The sequence below is a fragment of the Platalea leucorodia genome (assembly GCF_965183815.1).
Source record: "Platalea leucorodia genome assembly, chromosome: 4".
NCBI lineage: Eukaryota > Metazoa > Chordata > Aves > Pelecaniformes > Threskiornithidae > Platalea > Platalea leucorodia.
The window spans coordinates 105,321,403-105,338,682 of NC_138826.1; the positions used below are offsets into that span (position 1 = coordinate 105,321,403).

At 39.3% G+C, this 17,280-nt stretch overlaps 1 protein-coding gene across 1 annotated transcript in view; it reads left to right on the forward strand.

Annotated features, from left to right (window-relative positions):
• PLXNB2 (plexin B2) overlaps window positions 1-17,280 on the forward strand; it is an 89,562-nt gene that overhangs the window by 63,801 nt on the left and 8,481 nt on the right. The window contains exons 22-30 of the mRNA XM_082308704.1: window positions 674-774; window positions 3,072-3,301; window positions 4,300-4,481; window positions 5,224-5,290; window positions 5,410-5,556; window positions 8,909-9,065; window positions 10,066-10,166; window positions 11,068-11,152; window positions 16,388-16,542. Of these exons, the coding sequence (XP_082164830.1) occupies window positions 674-774; window positions 3,072-3,301; window positions 4,300-4,481; window positions 5,224-5,290; window positions 5,410-5,556; window positions 8,909-9,065; window positions 10,066-10,166; window positions 11,068-11,152; window positions 16,388-16,542 (1,225 nt within the window). The remainder of the gene's footprint in view (window positions 1-673; window positions 775-3,071; window positions 3,302-4,299; window positions 4,482-5,223; window positions 5,291-5,409; window positions 5,557-8,908; window positions 9,066-10,065; window positions 10,167-11,067; window positions 11,153-16,387; window positions 16,543-17,280) is intronic.

Genomic DNA, 17,280 nt, shown 5'->3' on the forward strand with positions numbered 1-17,280 from the left:
TTTGGCTAAGGGGTCATTTTGGCCTTTCCAGCTGAGATAAGTGTTACCCACACACAAATTTCATGATTAATAGTGAAATTCATGCTTCACAAAGGGCCAGAACAATGTCTGTATTTCACTTAAGACCTACTCAGCTCAGTTTTAAGGTTAGTAATGAGGGCCTCATACTGCCCTCAGGAGGGGGTGGATTTCACTCTTACGGTGCATATCAATATAGCCGAAGCAATGCTGAAGTATGTGCTGTACAGCACTGATGTTCTCGTGGCCCTCCTGCAACCTTCTCAGTTCAGACCCAGATGCACTCCAGGGTGGCTCAGAGCCAGTGCAGGACATGTTGCAAGCAATCTTTGTTCAGTACATACCAATTGAGTTTCTGTACTTAATACGTGATTGAAAGTATTTGTAGCTACTGCTTATTGGATTTTAAATCACTGGCCCAAGTGTGCTCTGAAGCAGCAGGCCCGTGATGGTACCAGGTTGATTTACACAGAATGAAGACTTGGTTCACAGTTGCTGTTCTCCTCCTCCATTCTCTTTCTGCTGCTAGTGTTTAAAAAGAAATCAAAACCAGGAAAATGTCCTCCAGTCCCTTGGTTTCCCACTCAGAGCTGCTGCAAATTATTCACTTTTGCAGTTTGTAACTGTTTTAAAATCTTACCTCTATTCCATAAAGACGCAAGAGCCAACAAGCAGAACGAGAGTATGAAAAAATTAAATCACAACTTGAAGGCCTGGAGGAGAGTGTCAGAGACCGGTGCAAGAAGGAATTCACAGGTATGACAGATATTTGCACTCCTGTGGGTCCTCTTGAGCAATCAGAAGATGGGCTGGAGCAATAGTGCTAACTTGCTAAAACTTGCTAAACTTGCTAAAACTGTCTTCTGGGAACAAATAATTAGTAGATCTTAGTAGTCTTGATTACTGACAAATAATTAGTAGATCTTAGTAGTCTTGATTACTGACATTGACATATAGCAGATATTTTGTTATTATATATGAAAGCCGTAAATAAAATAAAACAAGGACCTGAGGTTATTAAAGGAAATGGATAGTTTTAGTCTAAAGGAGGCACAGAGTTAGCAGCTGGGAAATAGAAACTAGTCAAGATTGGGGTTACTTATAGCCGTTAATGTGAGTGGCCATTGATACGGAGGAAAGAATGTTTTATAGTGACTAACCGTGCACTTAGTATTTAGCACAATGGCTGTATGTGCCAAGTATGCGCACATACAGAGCTGCAAAATTTATTTGCAGCAATCAGCATACAAAGCGATAATTTGGCAAGCTCGCAGGAAAGAAATAGCATTTTGCCCTGTTTATCGTGGGAGAATCTTAAGCTTGATTTGAGGAGCTAGCTAATTGTTCTGTGTAAATGTAGAGGCATCATCCCAGGGAAAGCAGCAGGAGGTGTGAAGGCTCAGCATTTCTACATGTTGAACTATTCGTTGCAACGCTTAAATTAGGCATCTGAGTGCAAACATTGCAAATATTGGCCTAAATGATTACCATGAAATGTCACCTCGTTATCTGAATTATACTTGCTGTTGGGTCATGTTGAAATAATATCTGCTAAAAAAAATCCCACGTTTTATTTCTAAAGAGAAATAGATTATTTCATATTGACAGTGGCTAAAAAGCAGGATTGAATTAAACAGCAATTTCAGGTTAGAGTTTGAAATTAATTTAAGAAGCTCATGGTATCTCAAGGATTTTGGCCATGCGGGAAGCCTCTCCCAGTCTTGTTTTTCTGGCATTTCTGGGACAGGATGTTCTTTTCTTGTACCAGCTTGCTTTCTCTGGAAAACCAACTCCTTCCAAGTTCTGGACACAAACCAGAGGCAAATGTTCGAATCAAGAACTATTCCCACATGGGCTTCATTTCAAATTGCATTTTGAACTGTGAGAGGATTGATCAAGGTTAACAGCCCTCCCTCTCGCCACCTCTCCCATGGAACTTCATACCCGTTTCTGAAAGGAGAACGTGCCTTTCTCTTGCTGACACTCCTAGTAGGGGCTACAGACTCCTGCTGCCTGTTGGGTTGAAGGTTTCCTCTCTGCTCCACCAAGCACAAACAATGGGGAAGGAGAATGCACATCCAAGGAGTAATCCAGTTCCTAAACTGCATCCACCTTGGCTGACAGTAAAATGAAACACTCAAGTGAAAACATGTTCTGGATCCATGCTGTGAAACTGTAATGTCAACAGGACAAAGTGCAGTCTAAAATACATGGGACCAAAGATAGCCAAGGAAAGGGACATCAGGGAGGAAGTACAAATACCACAAAGCTGGAAACCACAAGATGCTTTCTCCCTCAGCTTTCCTGAATGCTATAAAACAAAGAGGTAAATGAATGAATAAGAGCAATAAAATTGCTGAGACAATAGGTCACTATACTAATTAACAGAGTATTCTAGTCAATCAGCAATATTGGGTATTTGGAAAGCCTTCAGCTAGAATAGCTGCTGCAAAGGATGATTCCCTAATTGTTGTCCCTTTTCAGAACTTCAGAGCTTTTGAGTCCCACAGAAATGTTTCCATCAATTTCAGTGAACCATTGAACCTTCTTCCTTCCTGCCATCCCCTTCCTTCCAATTAAATTAGCGTGCTTTACACTTTCTTTCTTTCCTTGATTGCTATGTGTTTTTTAAAATAACTTTTATTACTACCTAGACTCAGAGGGAATAGAATGTGCGGGGGGGGAACAAAAAACAAAACAAAAAAAACATCAAAAGTAAACAATATTGCCGTGTCTTCTTTTGGCTCTGTGCTACAATCCTACATTCATATCTATGAACTCACCCAGACGTCCATTAAGGCTCTTTTTCAGATAGGCAGCAACAAGGAAACCATCTGCGCTAAAGGCAGTTATCCTCATGTCACCATAGGATTAGCTATGGTCATAGTTAACAGAATAATTGGTAAAAATAGCAAGAGAAAATGTGAGATGAAATAGAGTTTTTGGTGTTGACTTGCTTTTCCTCCATTACAAGGCACCCAAAGAGATCGTGTTGCCTAAAAAAGCTGCAGGCTTTTTTTAAATGAACCTTTAAACTGTATTGCATATTCCAGATCTAATGATAGAGATGGAGGATCATACAAATGATATCAATGAAGCTGGAATTCCAGTACTGGACTACAAAACCTACACGGACAGAGTCTTCTTCTTGCCCTCCAAAGACGGAGAGAAAGATGTGATGATTACGGGGAAGCTGGATATTCCTGAGGCCAGGCGGCAGACTGTGGAGCAGGCTTTGAACCAGTTCTCCAACCTCCTCAATAGCAAATCATTTCTCATTAATGTGAGTACTGAAGTAGATTCACCTTCTCTCTTAGCTAGGCATACCTGTGTGTGCAAGACAGTAGGTTTGCAAGCAGAACTGAAACAAAATTATTAAAAGTAAGTGATTTTCATACAGTTCTGGTTCCCCAGTAACTGTTGCAGATGTGTGGCATCACAGCCGGAGCTTCCTGGTGGGGCGGAGGGGCAAGTTCATATTTCTGTGCCAGGTCAAGTAGCATGGAATTAGTCAACATTGCAGTGGCTGTAGGAAAACAGATATTACCCAATCTAGCATAAAAATTGCTGTTAGAAGTTTGGTTTAGCGTTTTAAGAAACATGATTGGAGAATGCTGATTCCATCCTGGTTCATCACGGGCGTCACCTGCAGGCAGCCATCTGCTGGGTCTCTGTCCCAGAGAGGCAGCGACTCCTCAAGTGGCCTGTTCATCAAGACTGATGAGTGCTCACAGCAGCTCTGAAGAGACTTCTAATTGCTCACTCTCAAAAACTGAAGCTGATTGTCAGACACCTAAATATAGATTTAAGCTTCTAAGTTTTTCTCTTTTTTTAAATGACGCTCCAGTGCTGAGCTAGTCAATGGTAGTGTTACAGTTTATGGCAGATGAGAGCGCGCTCCCAGGTTTACTTAGATTAGTGTCTTTGTAATTTGATGTGAAAGGACTGGGAATTTGGGGGAGAAGGGAGTTGATTTTCTCTTTTAAAAATTGTCACAGAACACCGTTTTTCATTTAATTAAAGCACTCTTTTTAGGTAAGGCTTCAGTTAAAGTATATAAGCATTCATTCAGTTAGTCCAGTACATTGTGTGTGTATCTAAAACCAAATTATAGGCAACATTTTCTTTTAGTAGTTTTTTCAAACTTCTGAAAATTTTTCCATTCTGTGCTTAGGAGATTAATATTAAAACAATATTGCTTGTCTTCTTAGAGCAGATAAGTGTTGAGGTTCTTCAGAAACCTGTCATCTGATTTGATTTTACATTTGTTTTCTATTTCAGTTTATTCACACGCTGGAAAACCAAAGGGAGTTCTCTGCTCGAGCTAAAGTGTATTTTGCATCTTTACTGACAGTTGCTTTACATGGAAAACTAGAATACTATACTGACATCATGAGGACACTGTTCTTGGAACTGATGGAGCAGTATGTTGTGGCCAAAAACCCAAAGCTGATGCTAAGAAGGTTTGAATGATTGTCATATTTTCTGTAGTTCTTTGGACTGTATTAAAATGCCAACTATCCGTGAAAGTCAGAAATAGCCTGGCCCAAGCATATTAGGAAGACAAGCTCACCAGGAATGGCTGTGGAAGGCACAGGCAGGACTGCTGGCAACAGATTTCCTTATTCAGATACTGTAGTGTAGAATCTGCATCAAGATTACTGAAACATCTACCTTACTTCAAAATACAATACTGAACATTTCATTTACTTTTTAATATATTTTTATTCCAAATGATCTAGCATTTATACCACACATCATCTCCGTAATGAGCACACATAATCAGCTCGCATTGTGCATTCAGTGAGGGCTTGCTCTAGTGTATTTAACCCTGTTGTTATCCCAAATAAATTACAAAAGACCTTGCTCTGTGCATGTTGTAGCTTTGTAATCTGTAGGTTATTTCCCAGTAACTGCACAACTGGGTTAATTTTTTAGCTCTTACAGCCAGACCCAATTTACGATTTTGCATAAAGGATGTGTGCTTTTCAGTAATGAGCTGAAGGTACCCGGGAATGATGAGCAATACAAAGCACTTATCCTAAAGCAAGTACATGCTCTCAAGACTCTGTAGGGAAATCATTGCATTAGGAGAGTGCATGCAGTTAAGCATGTAAAAATATTATATTTCAAGAAAGCAATGTTTTTCTTTAAAACTTTGTCATTAAGTACCCTTACCATACTCAGGGTTGGTTTTTTTTTCAGATCTGAAACGGTTGTTGAGAGAATGTTGTCTAACTGGATGTCTATTTGTTTATATCAGTACCTCAAGGTAAGAGTTGAAGTCTGTTGCCTGTGGGGTTTTTTTTAATCAATAATACTTAAACATACTGTATTGAGTATATCTTTGGGTTTTGCTTTATTTCATTTCATTTCCTTTGCTTTAAACAGGACAATGCCGGGGAGCCTCTTTATAAATTGTTCAAGGCTATCAAACACCAGGTAGAAAAAGGCCCAGTGGATGCTGTACTAAAGAAAGCCAAGTATACACTGAATGACACAGGCTTGCTGGGAGATGATGTAGAGTATACACAGTTGGTAAGCAGAGCATGATTGATATATTATAAAATCATTTTTTCTTTTAAAATTAAGTCCTGTGGTGTTAAGTCTGTACATACTTTTCTGGACTACTGCGATCTGCGTAGAAATTCTGGTCACGGGCAGGACTGTCAATAGTTTGATGAAAGCAAGTCTCCAAGCAGAAAAACAGAATTATAAAGTATCTTCTCAGCATTAAATCCAAGTCCTGTCACTGTGGAATCCATTTCAGTAAATCCCTTTCATAATTTTCAAAGTCTGTCTGAACAGTGTTTGGGGTGTTTGGCTCCTTCCCTTTTCCCATCTAAATTAACTGGCAATTGATTTTTGCAGAATTCTTGCACTAACATTATGCTTGAACTTCGGGTTGTCTTTCTCCCTTGTGATTACTGCTCGTCAGCATATCAAACGTCATTTTAGAGATTGTTTTATTAGTATACCAGGATGAGCTCCTCTACAGTACTGTGAGATGGCTCTGCAATCTCCAAAACACTTTATGAACCTATTTCTGCACTTTTTCCTGTGTGAGTCAAACTCTCCCGAACATGGGCAGCCCAACTAGCATTGAAAGGGGTTTATTTCTACCTGAGGAAATAATTCCTTACAGTGGTGAGGGGAAGCTGCCTTTACAGGCAGTTCTGGAGACCCGTGTTAGATGCTTCAAGTGGGATAAAGTGGACATCTCTCCCCCAGGAATTCCCCATCAGAGCTCCACCACCCCCTGTATCTGATCACCAGTGCCATGGTCCAGTTCTCTTCTATTGCAAATTCTGCTTTGACTTAATTCTGCTCACTGCCACAAATTTCCACCATTTTTTCAACCAGACTCCAGCATATGGATTCACTGTCTTTTTAAAAAACTGAAGCAGCCCACTTTTTAGCTGTTTAGGGAGCGTAAATTCTAGTTCTACTCTTTCCGACAGTCTTGCTGGTTTTCTTCATGATAAAGTGTAATGAATATCAAAGATGCACAGATTGTCCTTCAAAGACCAACACAGGATTTTTTTTTTTCCCCTCTCTGATTTCTCTTTTATTGACATGTTAGGAGCCATTTGTGGTTGTCTCCAACTAAGAAAGATGCAGTGACATATCTGCAGTGTGGAAAGAGAAATTTAATAAAAAGCTTTATTAAGTCCGGGTTTAAAAAAAAAAAAAAAAAAAATCACCATTTTGTGTATTCTGAAGGGATGCTGATGGGAGGGCTGATGTGAGGAGATTGCTGTAGGACTTTCACTCACAGAATCACTAGACTGTGACCTAGACTGCCGGGAGGAAAAGGGTGTGCTGGGCAAGAAGAAATATTTTAAGTTCAATTGATACTTTGGGGATTAGTTGAGTTGTCATCTTCATATCTGAGCTGAAAGTGCCACCCATAGAAGCCACACTGACTGGCAATGCTGGTTGTATTTTCTCTTCTATATGGAGAACAAAATTTACTTGCAGTGTACATCGTCTAAGACTTAATGGCAATAATTCTTTATTCAATCTGTTTCTTTTCACAAAAAAAGCCAATGCCTGCAATTAAGCTAAATGAATGCAGTGTGAAAGCAGAAAATTTGTGTATGCAATCAGATGTGGGCACAACAAGCATACTAGCTAGATATTAAACATTATAACATTGTACAGTAGCAGTATTTGGTCCAGATTTACAGACTTCCCATCAAACAAACATTTTATGTGTGTGCATGCATGGAAGATGATGAGATATATGTATGTGTATGTATGATGAAAGATTATGAAGGGGGTTACTATTGCTATAAATTATTGGGATCTGTGGCATGATGATGACATTGTTGTGGTAACTATGAACAGTTAGGGAGCATTTGTGCACAAAGGTAGGTTAAAGCATGAGTTAATTAGTTCACTTCTGCCTGAAAGTGAGACACGGTGGGAAAGTATGGTATAGAGCAGTTGTCTGCTCTCTAATTGTTCTTATTTAAAAGATGAATCTGTTTTGCATCACTGGTTACACTGACGTGCTGCATACAGAACCAGCAGCAAAATCATGTCTAATTACCATAAAGCTAATAGGAAAAGGAAGGTGAAATCTCATGATTAGTTTGAGAGTTCTGTCAAGGGACAGTGCAATCATGTTTAATTTGACTGCCGTATGGCGTAGCTTTTCTTCACTGTTTAAAAATACCAGCCATGCAAGTTTATTTCTGAGGTTTTAGATGATAAATTCAGGCATTATGGTTGGCAGGACCATATGTATCTGAGAGCTGCGACGCTTCGGATGTGCCCGGCCTCCAAAGCTACCTGGCTGGCAAAAGATCCACGAGGGCTCTGAGCTGTTGTACCGATTCAGCTAGTGAAAGAGGCTTTTCATAACATCTATCTGGTTTTGGTGGGTTTTTTCCTTCTGGGGAGGTTTCCTGGCCATCGTTTTCTCATTTGCTTTTGTCTGTATTAAAACTGACACTTATAAAGCGAAGCTACTTTTAAAAAAATCACTCTAGATTTAGCAAATTACAGGCTTTCAAGAAATTCTCTTTAACATTAAAAAAAAAACAACAACATGTCAATACTATCAGAAAACAGTAATATTTTAGAACTAGCATAAACTATTTAGGTATATTTCCTGGAGCTATTAGAGTTATTGTGACAACAGTAAGCAGTAAATGAAGTCTTTGAACACCAAAGATGATACAAATGGCTTTTATATATACATATATGTGTGTGTGTGTGTGTGTGTGTAGGTGTGTGTGTGCATATTTATAGATATCTAATGAACAGCTGGTCACAGGAGGTAAAGTTATGGGAGCTGAACAAGTCACTGCTCATCAGTTGAGCCATGTTAAATCACCACATGTACAGACCTAGTCCACTCAACTCGAGAAGTAAAACCACAACCATGAACACAGCATAAAGGAAGGCAAAAGCACACGGTATTCTAGGAGTCCAGCAAAGTACAGCTCAAATGATTATTGGGAACTCGTTAAGTTTGGCCACTGCATTACTTTTGCTTTTCTATGTTCCAGGTTACCAGGCTATATGAGAAGCATGTAACTAGTCAGTGGTCCAGCTGCTTTGTTCTTGTGCATCCCTCTTTAATAAATTCCCAAGACTCAATAACAGTAGCATATTAGACATGAGTAAATCTATTCTGCATCTTTTCTGTTTTGTCATAGTGGGAGGAATTAGCTGGAATTTACGATATCTGGTTGGCTGCATAACAGCGAAGGATCCCTCAAATAATCCATACTCCCATTGCAAATGTGTGCTGCTGTGCAATAGTCATTGCACAATGAATTTTAGATATTGTTTGCATTTAAATCGCCTAGAAAAACAGATTCCGAGGTAATTCAGTGCTGATTTGTCTTAATAACCATGTACATTCTTTTTTTTACAGACAGTAAATGTATATGTGCAAGATGGAGGAACCGATTCCATACCTGTGAAAGTGCTGAACTGTGATACTATATCACAAGTAAAGGAAAAGATAATAGACCAAGTCTATCGAAATCTGCCGTGTTCTCAGTGGCCAAAAGCTGAGAGTGTAGTTCTTGGTAGGTAGCTACTTGTGACATTATATTGAGCAGGTGAAACACGTGCGATTTTGTATTTTCCCCAAAAATGTCTATAAAAGCAATTTATTGTTTTGTTTTTTTTTTTTTAAAAGTTGAATTCATGTTGAGATGGATGCAAAAATACAGCATTTGGCAGCAATCTTAATATGCATTAAAAATTAATGCTTTCTTACAGAGTTCTTTTTCCTGACTCTTAAAGTTTGGGTGTACTGTCATTAGTGTGCAAAGAGCCTGTTAATGACTGTTAGCACAAATGTATTCATGTCTGACAGAGTCAGTATCTCAGGTACTAATTAATGTGATAATGACAGCATGGACAATTAACTGATGGAGAAGTAATGATGCAATTTCAGAAACTGGTACTGATTTTGACTTGCTTTATGATGGTTATTCAAAAGAATTATAACTTATAGGAGCTGCACTTTTAGGAGATGATGAGCCACCCAGCCTCTGAAAATCATCCTCCTTGAAGGCTTTCAAAATTGCGGTTCTTTTCTTGAGAAAAAAAAAAAAAGACGTAACTTAAAAAGCCTAATAAGCTCATAATAAAAGCTCCGATTAATAGTTTTGCAATATCTTCATTACTGCCTTAATCTGAAAGTAGAGGATGCAATTCTTGCTCTTCAGAAAATCCTAATAAATTACCTAAAATTGCCTTTTCTATTCCATACAAAGTCCTACTCCTCTATTTTAGACTGATAGCAGTTCTTATATATATTTGTAGTATTCTATGCAAAGGAATTTAACTTTCTGTGGAAAATAATCAGAAGTCATGTGCATGGTTAGGAAGAGTTCATGCAAACTTCTGGAATAAAGGCCAAATTATTAAGCAATAAAAACCACACATCGTGGCATGTGCCAGATTACTTCTCTTAATGTTCCGCAATGCGTCACTAGGTCTCTAAACTTAAACATTCTTGGAGTAGTTATTTTTGCACATGGTTAAAAACTGTTTTTTCTCATTTTAATTACCCCTTAGAGTGGCGTCCAGGTTCTACTGCACAGATCCTCTCAGACTTGGATTTAACATCCCAAAAAGATGGCAGATGGAAACGTATCAACACACTAATGCATTATAATGTAAGGAGGTGTCTCAGAGGAGTTGTTTGCATCTGTTAACTGTTCTCTAGTAATAAATAGAATCTTTATTTGTTTTTAGAGAAAATTCTGTGCTACATAAAGAATCAAAAAAACCCCCTAGCTCTGGGTCTAGGCAGTAAAAGCTTGGGAGCATGAAAGGCTAGGCCTAGACATACTGCCTAAATGTCTTACCAAAAACACGTCACCTAAATGCCAGCACTTTGCTTTCCTCATCATCGCAGTGTCCAAATCCAAATTCCCCTTTAAACATTCAAAAGCTCCTTTTGCTAGGCCTCGTATTCATCTCTTCTTTTCTCTATCACTTCCTACCCCTGAGAATTATCTTTGTCCTTGCTCTGCTGCTAAATAGATTTTGGGTTGGTCTGGTTTGTTCAACAGCTCAGTCAGGAGAGCAGATGTTGATGGTTTTGTACTGTCTGTTTTAGGTTTCGTACTGTGCACTCTACCAAGCACTTCCAATCCACTTATCTTCCCTTTGTATGCTACTTATTTCTTTCTAACAACAGATATCCTGATTAGGAAAGATAGAAGTTAGTTAGTTTTCCCTCAGAAAACAGACAGGTCCAATTCTTCATGATAAACCTCATTTTTGTACAAAGGGCACCCACACCAAATCGAGGAACCACTGAAGTCTTGGAAATGCTTTTAGCATTGTCAGTACTCTCAGAGGAGGTGTTGATGGGATCTCTTATTAAAGGAGGGGGAGGGAGTCTGTTCTGAATTGCAGAGCCAGTTGCCCCAGAAGCCTTTGAAGGGCACCATTAATCATGCGTCTAGATTCCCTGCAACAGATTACAGAAACTGCAGTTTAGGTGTTAAGAAAGAGGTTCAGCAGTGCACACATCTTTCAAATAACATCCCTGTGTTTGTATTTTCAAAGGTCCGAGATGGTGCCACGCTCATCTTATCAAAAATGGGAATTTCCCAGCAGCCAGAGGATAATCAGCAAGATGTCCCAGGGGAAAGTAAGTATCTTGTGGCTTCACTACCTCCCAAAATGACTAAAAGTCAAAACCCACACAAAGAGAGTGACACTGCTGTCTGGATCTTGTTTATCGAGCTTGTCTGTGGAGCTAGATATTCCCCACCGGACTATATAGGGCTTATTTGTTTTATGTTACTCACTGCACACTTGCAATGGTTTTCTTTGTCTTCATTACAAAAGCCTTAAATAATGAGGCTTTAACCATCATTGCTGTAAGTCCATACCCTGGCTTAATAGAAAGCACTCTTAGCAAACACTTCCTTTCATATTTTGTTTCTTAATCCCACTACATCCAAAGTCAAACCATACGTTTCCTCTTTCCAAAGCTTTAGCTCTTTTTCTCCTTCCTTCTTCCTTTTCTTACTTTCCTCTCCAAATTTCTTCCACTTCTTATTAGACTGAGAATGGAATGCAGTGTTCTAGATGAACCACAGTAGAGACCAGCTCCCCTCTCTGTGACATAATGGATCTGATATAATTTTTTTAATTGGATTTCTTACAGCTATGTTGCCTAGCAAACTCATCTCTCTATGTTCATATTTTGTGTCTCCCTCCCTTTGAGTGATGTTTTACCAGCTATGCTAGCTTCGTTTTTCCAGGGATTGTTGGCTGGCTTTGTTCATTCCATACATGTTATCTCTTTAGATGCAGCGTTTTCCACAATTCCTTTTTTCTTTTTGAGGTTTGCAATCTGCTGTAAGTTAGTGTCAGGAATTTCCATATGATGTTTCCTCTCTTTCACATCACTAAAGCAGTTGTTGCATAATTCTTATATTGCTGTCTGCTACAGTATGCTGGACTTCTCAACACAAAAGACAACCTGTTAGCTTACAACCCATCTTTTAAAGCTTTTACTTCTACATGTTAGTATTCTGTCTAGACCAATTTCCTTTATCTCAAAACCTCGTGAGACACAATATCCATTACAGCCTACAATGCACTCAGATTTTTATGGAAATATTTACTTGTAAATTTATGTTCTTTGTCACACGTGTTTCCTTTACATTGCAAATGTTCAGTTTCTCTTTTTTTTTTATCCTTATGTTCAGTTATTTTACATGAGGTAGAAGGTAGATTTATGGAACGATAATTGTTGAGATCATTCTTCCTTCTATGAACTCATTGATACGCTTTTCTGTCTAGCACTGATTGCAAAAGCCATTGCTTCACCTAATAGTTTCATTCCTTTAAAAAGATTTACTAATCTTAGATTTAATAGGTTTTAAGGGCTGGGCAGTCAAACAGATTAGAAATAATATGCCAGAAATTTACATTTTTCAAGAAGATGGGTCTCAGCTGATAGCTCTGACATATATCGCTATTTAATAAAAAAATGTGCAGACTTTGTGTTGAGTGTTGGCCAGGAAATTAGGACGGGCGGAAATACTTGCCATTTACTTTTTATTCTGTTCTCCTGGATGCTTTCTGTTGAGACTTCTTCCAGCATCCTTGAAGGGTCTGCTAATGGTCATGGCTACACCTCTGCTGCCATCCTTTCACCCCTTTACTGCAAGTGCCCGCCACCATTGGCCAGGCGGTGACTACTCTGTCGCAGCAGGTGCCAACCCAGCATGTTAACTTAAAAAGCCATCTGGGTTAATACAGAGGGCAGTGAAGTGCAGCCAGGCGAGGAGCTGATTCCCAGCCCCTGTTCAGTGTGGTCGCACTGATTGCTGAGATAACTGCTGAGGCAATAGTTGCCTCCGCTCTAAAGAAGTGGAGTGGACCATGAATGGAGCCTGGTGGCATCCTTAGCTTGCTTTGCTTTCTTAACACAGAGCGGTGTTCAGTCTCCCGTTCTGGGCTTCCAGTCTTCATCCTCCCCACCTCGCTACCCTTGTGGCAGGCAGTAGAGGACCAGACCATGTGGTTTTCTTTTTTTTGTTGGGGTTTTCTTTTTTCTTTCCTCCTTCTCTATGATTATATCTTTAGCTGTGATTCAGTATGATGAAGCTCTTTGAACACACATGATCTGTACTGCAAGATGAACTCCTTAGTTATATGTGTGGCATACTAAATTGTAAAGGAAAAGCAGACTTCTGGGGATAGTGCTGTCACATGAGGGCTCTTGTACGTGAGAGAGAAATCTGCAGAGAGAATTCAGATCCCAAAGTACAGAGTGAGGACAACTTCCACCATGTTTCTTCTCCACACCCTGTCTTGCACCGTGGTAGTGTACAAATTTGGGAAGACAGCGTTTCATGCCAGGCTAGGCCATTTTCTTTAGTGCTGAAGGGTCCTCAGAGCTATTTGGTGCCAATTTGTTCTTTTGGAAAGCTATAAAATGTTACAAAGCTAGTGCAAAGCGAGAGCCTGCAGCGACAGTGATTTGTGAGATGCTATGTGTATAAAAAGGAGAGGAGAGGATCACAGGCTTCCCCTCCCACACGTACACATTTATATGACACAGGGATTTACAGGGTTGGAATAAATAGAAATCCTATCCCGGCTCTATGAATGAGGCTTGTGACGAAGTGGTTTTCCTTTTATTCAGAGTCTCTCATTAACTTGCACCTTTTGCATTGAGAAGTGTCAGCTGAAGCCATTGACTGTCTGCCAAAGTACTAGGCTTTGCACAGAACAAAAATGTAAAACCATGTTCAGAGATGTTGCTCTAAAACCTGGCATTGCTTCCATGCTGCTTTTGATTCACAGCTTCTAACAGGAAGACACTAGAAGCTGGAGGTTGTGACAAATTAAAATGCAGCATCCTTTGCTTCTGGAAATAATAAATGCAATTACTAATTTGTATCAAGATGGAGAATGGTTTCAATGATTTCATGCCAGTATTTCTGTACTGAACTATAAGCCAAAACAACACGCTCTGTTATTCTGGGGGTTTTCTCTGTTTTGTTTTTTTTTTCCTTTTTTAATTCTGAATAAAAATAGACAGAGGGTTGCAGATCAGAAATACTGATTAGCAGATCTGTGTAGGGCAGCCCTTCCTTCACCTCTATGGAGTGGTATATTCACAGGGCGGGAGGAGACTGGAAGGAAGCTAATTTGCTGCAGGCCACATGAGGGGAAAGGGGCTGCGTTGCCTGTAACCATCTCCCTTGCCTCCATCATGGTTCATACCACTATAATTAATCATTGCATCAATATTTGGCATTAACCCCCCCCAGCGTTATTTTATATTGGCCAAAGAATGCCCAAGGGCCAAGACAAAGTGTTTGGGGCGCAGCATTTGTCCCCGTGGGCACAGTCTTCTCCCCGCTTACAGCTTGACGCATAATGTGGCTACTGCAATAAAAAAGGAGATGTTTTCCCCTATCTTTTATTTTCTTCACCTCCTACTTTTGCATTGGGGAAAGTATTATCTCATAGAAATGTTACTTTCTCTTAGCAACCATACCATGACATGTTTTGTTGTCCCATGTTCTGAATTTCTGTTCCTCTTTCTTCCTGCTATTTTTAGCAATGAAGTGGCATCTTTGTCTTGCAGAAGTTCATCTGGTTGAGCTGTAGCCTCTTAATCCCTACTTCCCTAGGAAATAACTACTATTTCACTAGTAGCCAATTCTGTTGTCGCTAAACAAACACGGGCCAAATTAAGCTGCACATAAGGGCCAGTAATCTCAGTGGAAACCCCTTTGGTTGTTTCTCTTCTCTCCAAAGTTAAACTGGGCCATCAGGAGGGCAAAGAGAGGATAAATTCCTTTGAATCAAAGGAGGAAGCCGAAGTGTACCAAGTGACTGACGTAAGGCTGGAAAAGAGTTTCTGCTCTAACTGCGTGATTTGATCTATTAATTTACAAAAGTAAAGAACAGGCATTGCAAAAAAAATTCCAGACTGCAGGCCCAGCAGTGGTTCTTACTGTACTGGCAGATGATTGCTACAAATGGTATTGATTGCGAAATCGCAGCTGCTTCAAAATAAAATAAAGTGATAGCTTTTATTTCTTTCTTGCTTCATTCACATGAACTTCCAAGTCAAATTCAGGACTCTCAAAGGACAACATGATTTAATGTGGGATTTATTTTTTTCCCTATCTGGTTAAAAAGAAATAAAGGCCCCAGAAGACTGCATAGCTAATGCTATTCATGAGGATATATAAAGTAAATTCAAGCAGAAGTGTTGGCTTGGCCAGATTACACATAAATGTTATTTTCCCCTGTGATGTAAAATATTGAACATACATGCAAGCTGGTAAGTTTAATGTACCTAGGAACTTAGTTAATAAACTACTGTGGTCAAAAATCTGAAAGGACAAAATTCATGCAATTAGAAACTGATATTTTCTGCTGTAACTGGGATTCGGTTATGTTAGATATGTATATTAAAGCATAAAACATAGCCGTAATGCAAAATAATTTGTGCAATAGGGTTGAATCACAATTTTTATGGGAAAAGTTTTTAAGATGTCAGTGGTTTTAAATGCACTGATTCAGTAACTTCCACTGGAAAAGCGCCATTGATTTTAGGGACCATGCCAAGTAGATATAAAAATTCAGAAACTAAAGGAAGAGCAAGCAAAACCAGGAGATTTGAAACTAAGTTTGTGACACAGAATCTTTTTTCAAGGGATATTAATTGCAAGTTAAAACAATTGTATCATCTCTTTTAGAACTGTTTAGAACTGTTTGTAACAAAAGATTCTCATGCATCCTCTCAGCAAAGGGATGCATTTTTCCTTCTTTCAGCTACAAAGTCAAGTGGTGCTGGTCAAATGCTGATAAAGGCAGGTTTGAACTGAGGTACCATACTTTGAACTCAGCAGTTAGGGTAAAAATGTAAATTGTAATGGTGATACCTAGAAAAAAGGTTGAGATGATAAATTCTTAAATTGCCACTGCCAAATTCACCAGAGCTGCTACAACAATATCTTGCCTCATACCCGGAGTACGTAGCTGAGTTTCTGTAACTTGATCGTGTCTCCGAGAATTCACAAAGGGGTCGAGTACTTCAGTGTGTGGACTTCAAAAAATGCACATAGTATGCTTACGTGACCAAACAGGAGTTTCCTTATTGCGTGATTCCTTCCTCTCCCTTTGCTCTTGACAAAAAGCAAGCTTTTTCAGCTTATGTATTATTCAACACTTAGTACTTGAGTTGTATATGTTGGACGGGAACAGAGAAATCTAGATCCTCTTGGCAAGAGGACAGGTATGTTAAGGACAGGGAACAAAGATCTTACACATACTTACATATGTTTTCGTGTTGCTGTTTTGGGTGTGGGGCATTTTTTGTAATTATTGCAATTACTGTTTCTAGGGCATGCACTCCTGGAAGATGAAAATAAGGTCTGGCATCTAGTCCGGCCAGTAGATGAAATAGATGAAGGTAAATCGAAGCGGGGCAGCGTGAAAGAAAAAGAGAGGACCAAAGCTATTACGGAAATCTACCTGACCAGACTTCTTTCTGTGAAGGTAGGGCTCAGATGTGCCACAGTTACACCTTACTTCTATAGCTTTTGCGGTACAACTAAAGAAAATGATGCAACTATTAGTCATGCATTTGGCTGCAATTTTGAATATGTGTCATGTACATACAAGCTGGTGTTCAGGGCTTCAAGTGATTAATATGCCCTAAGGAACATTACTGGAAAAGAGATAAAGTACAACTCCTGATCAAAGCTGAGAACCATGATTATGTGTCTGTTAAATAAGGATTTTTCTTGCAAGACAAAGATGGATATTCTCCTCTGTGCCACCTGTTTAGATAATACTTTATTGGGTTTTCTTTTGAACCAAATGCTTTATAAACTGTTACAGAGCCTTGTATTTCCCTGTTCTTGTGTGTGACCAATACTGCAGTATAACCTAGAAAAATAAAAATGTTTTCAAATAATAATAGTCCTTTTAGAGTATTTTTAGTGCTTATACTGCAGAATGGATCACAAGCAAAATAATTTTGCGAAGCATTCCTCCTTGCAGAAAGACTTGAGAATAATGTGTTTAATGACCCTAAAGCCAGGCTCCTCATGAAGATGGGAGTGGTCTGGCTCCAGCTCAGGCCATTTGTCCAAGTGTGAAAGTGGATGTGAAGGAAAGTCTGTGCATAGATGACGTAGACTCAGGACAAAGAGCCAGCAAGATGCTTACATCCCTCTCTTCTGTTAATAACTCCTTTGCAGCCACTGCTTTTCTATTCCCAATAGCCAGTTT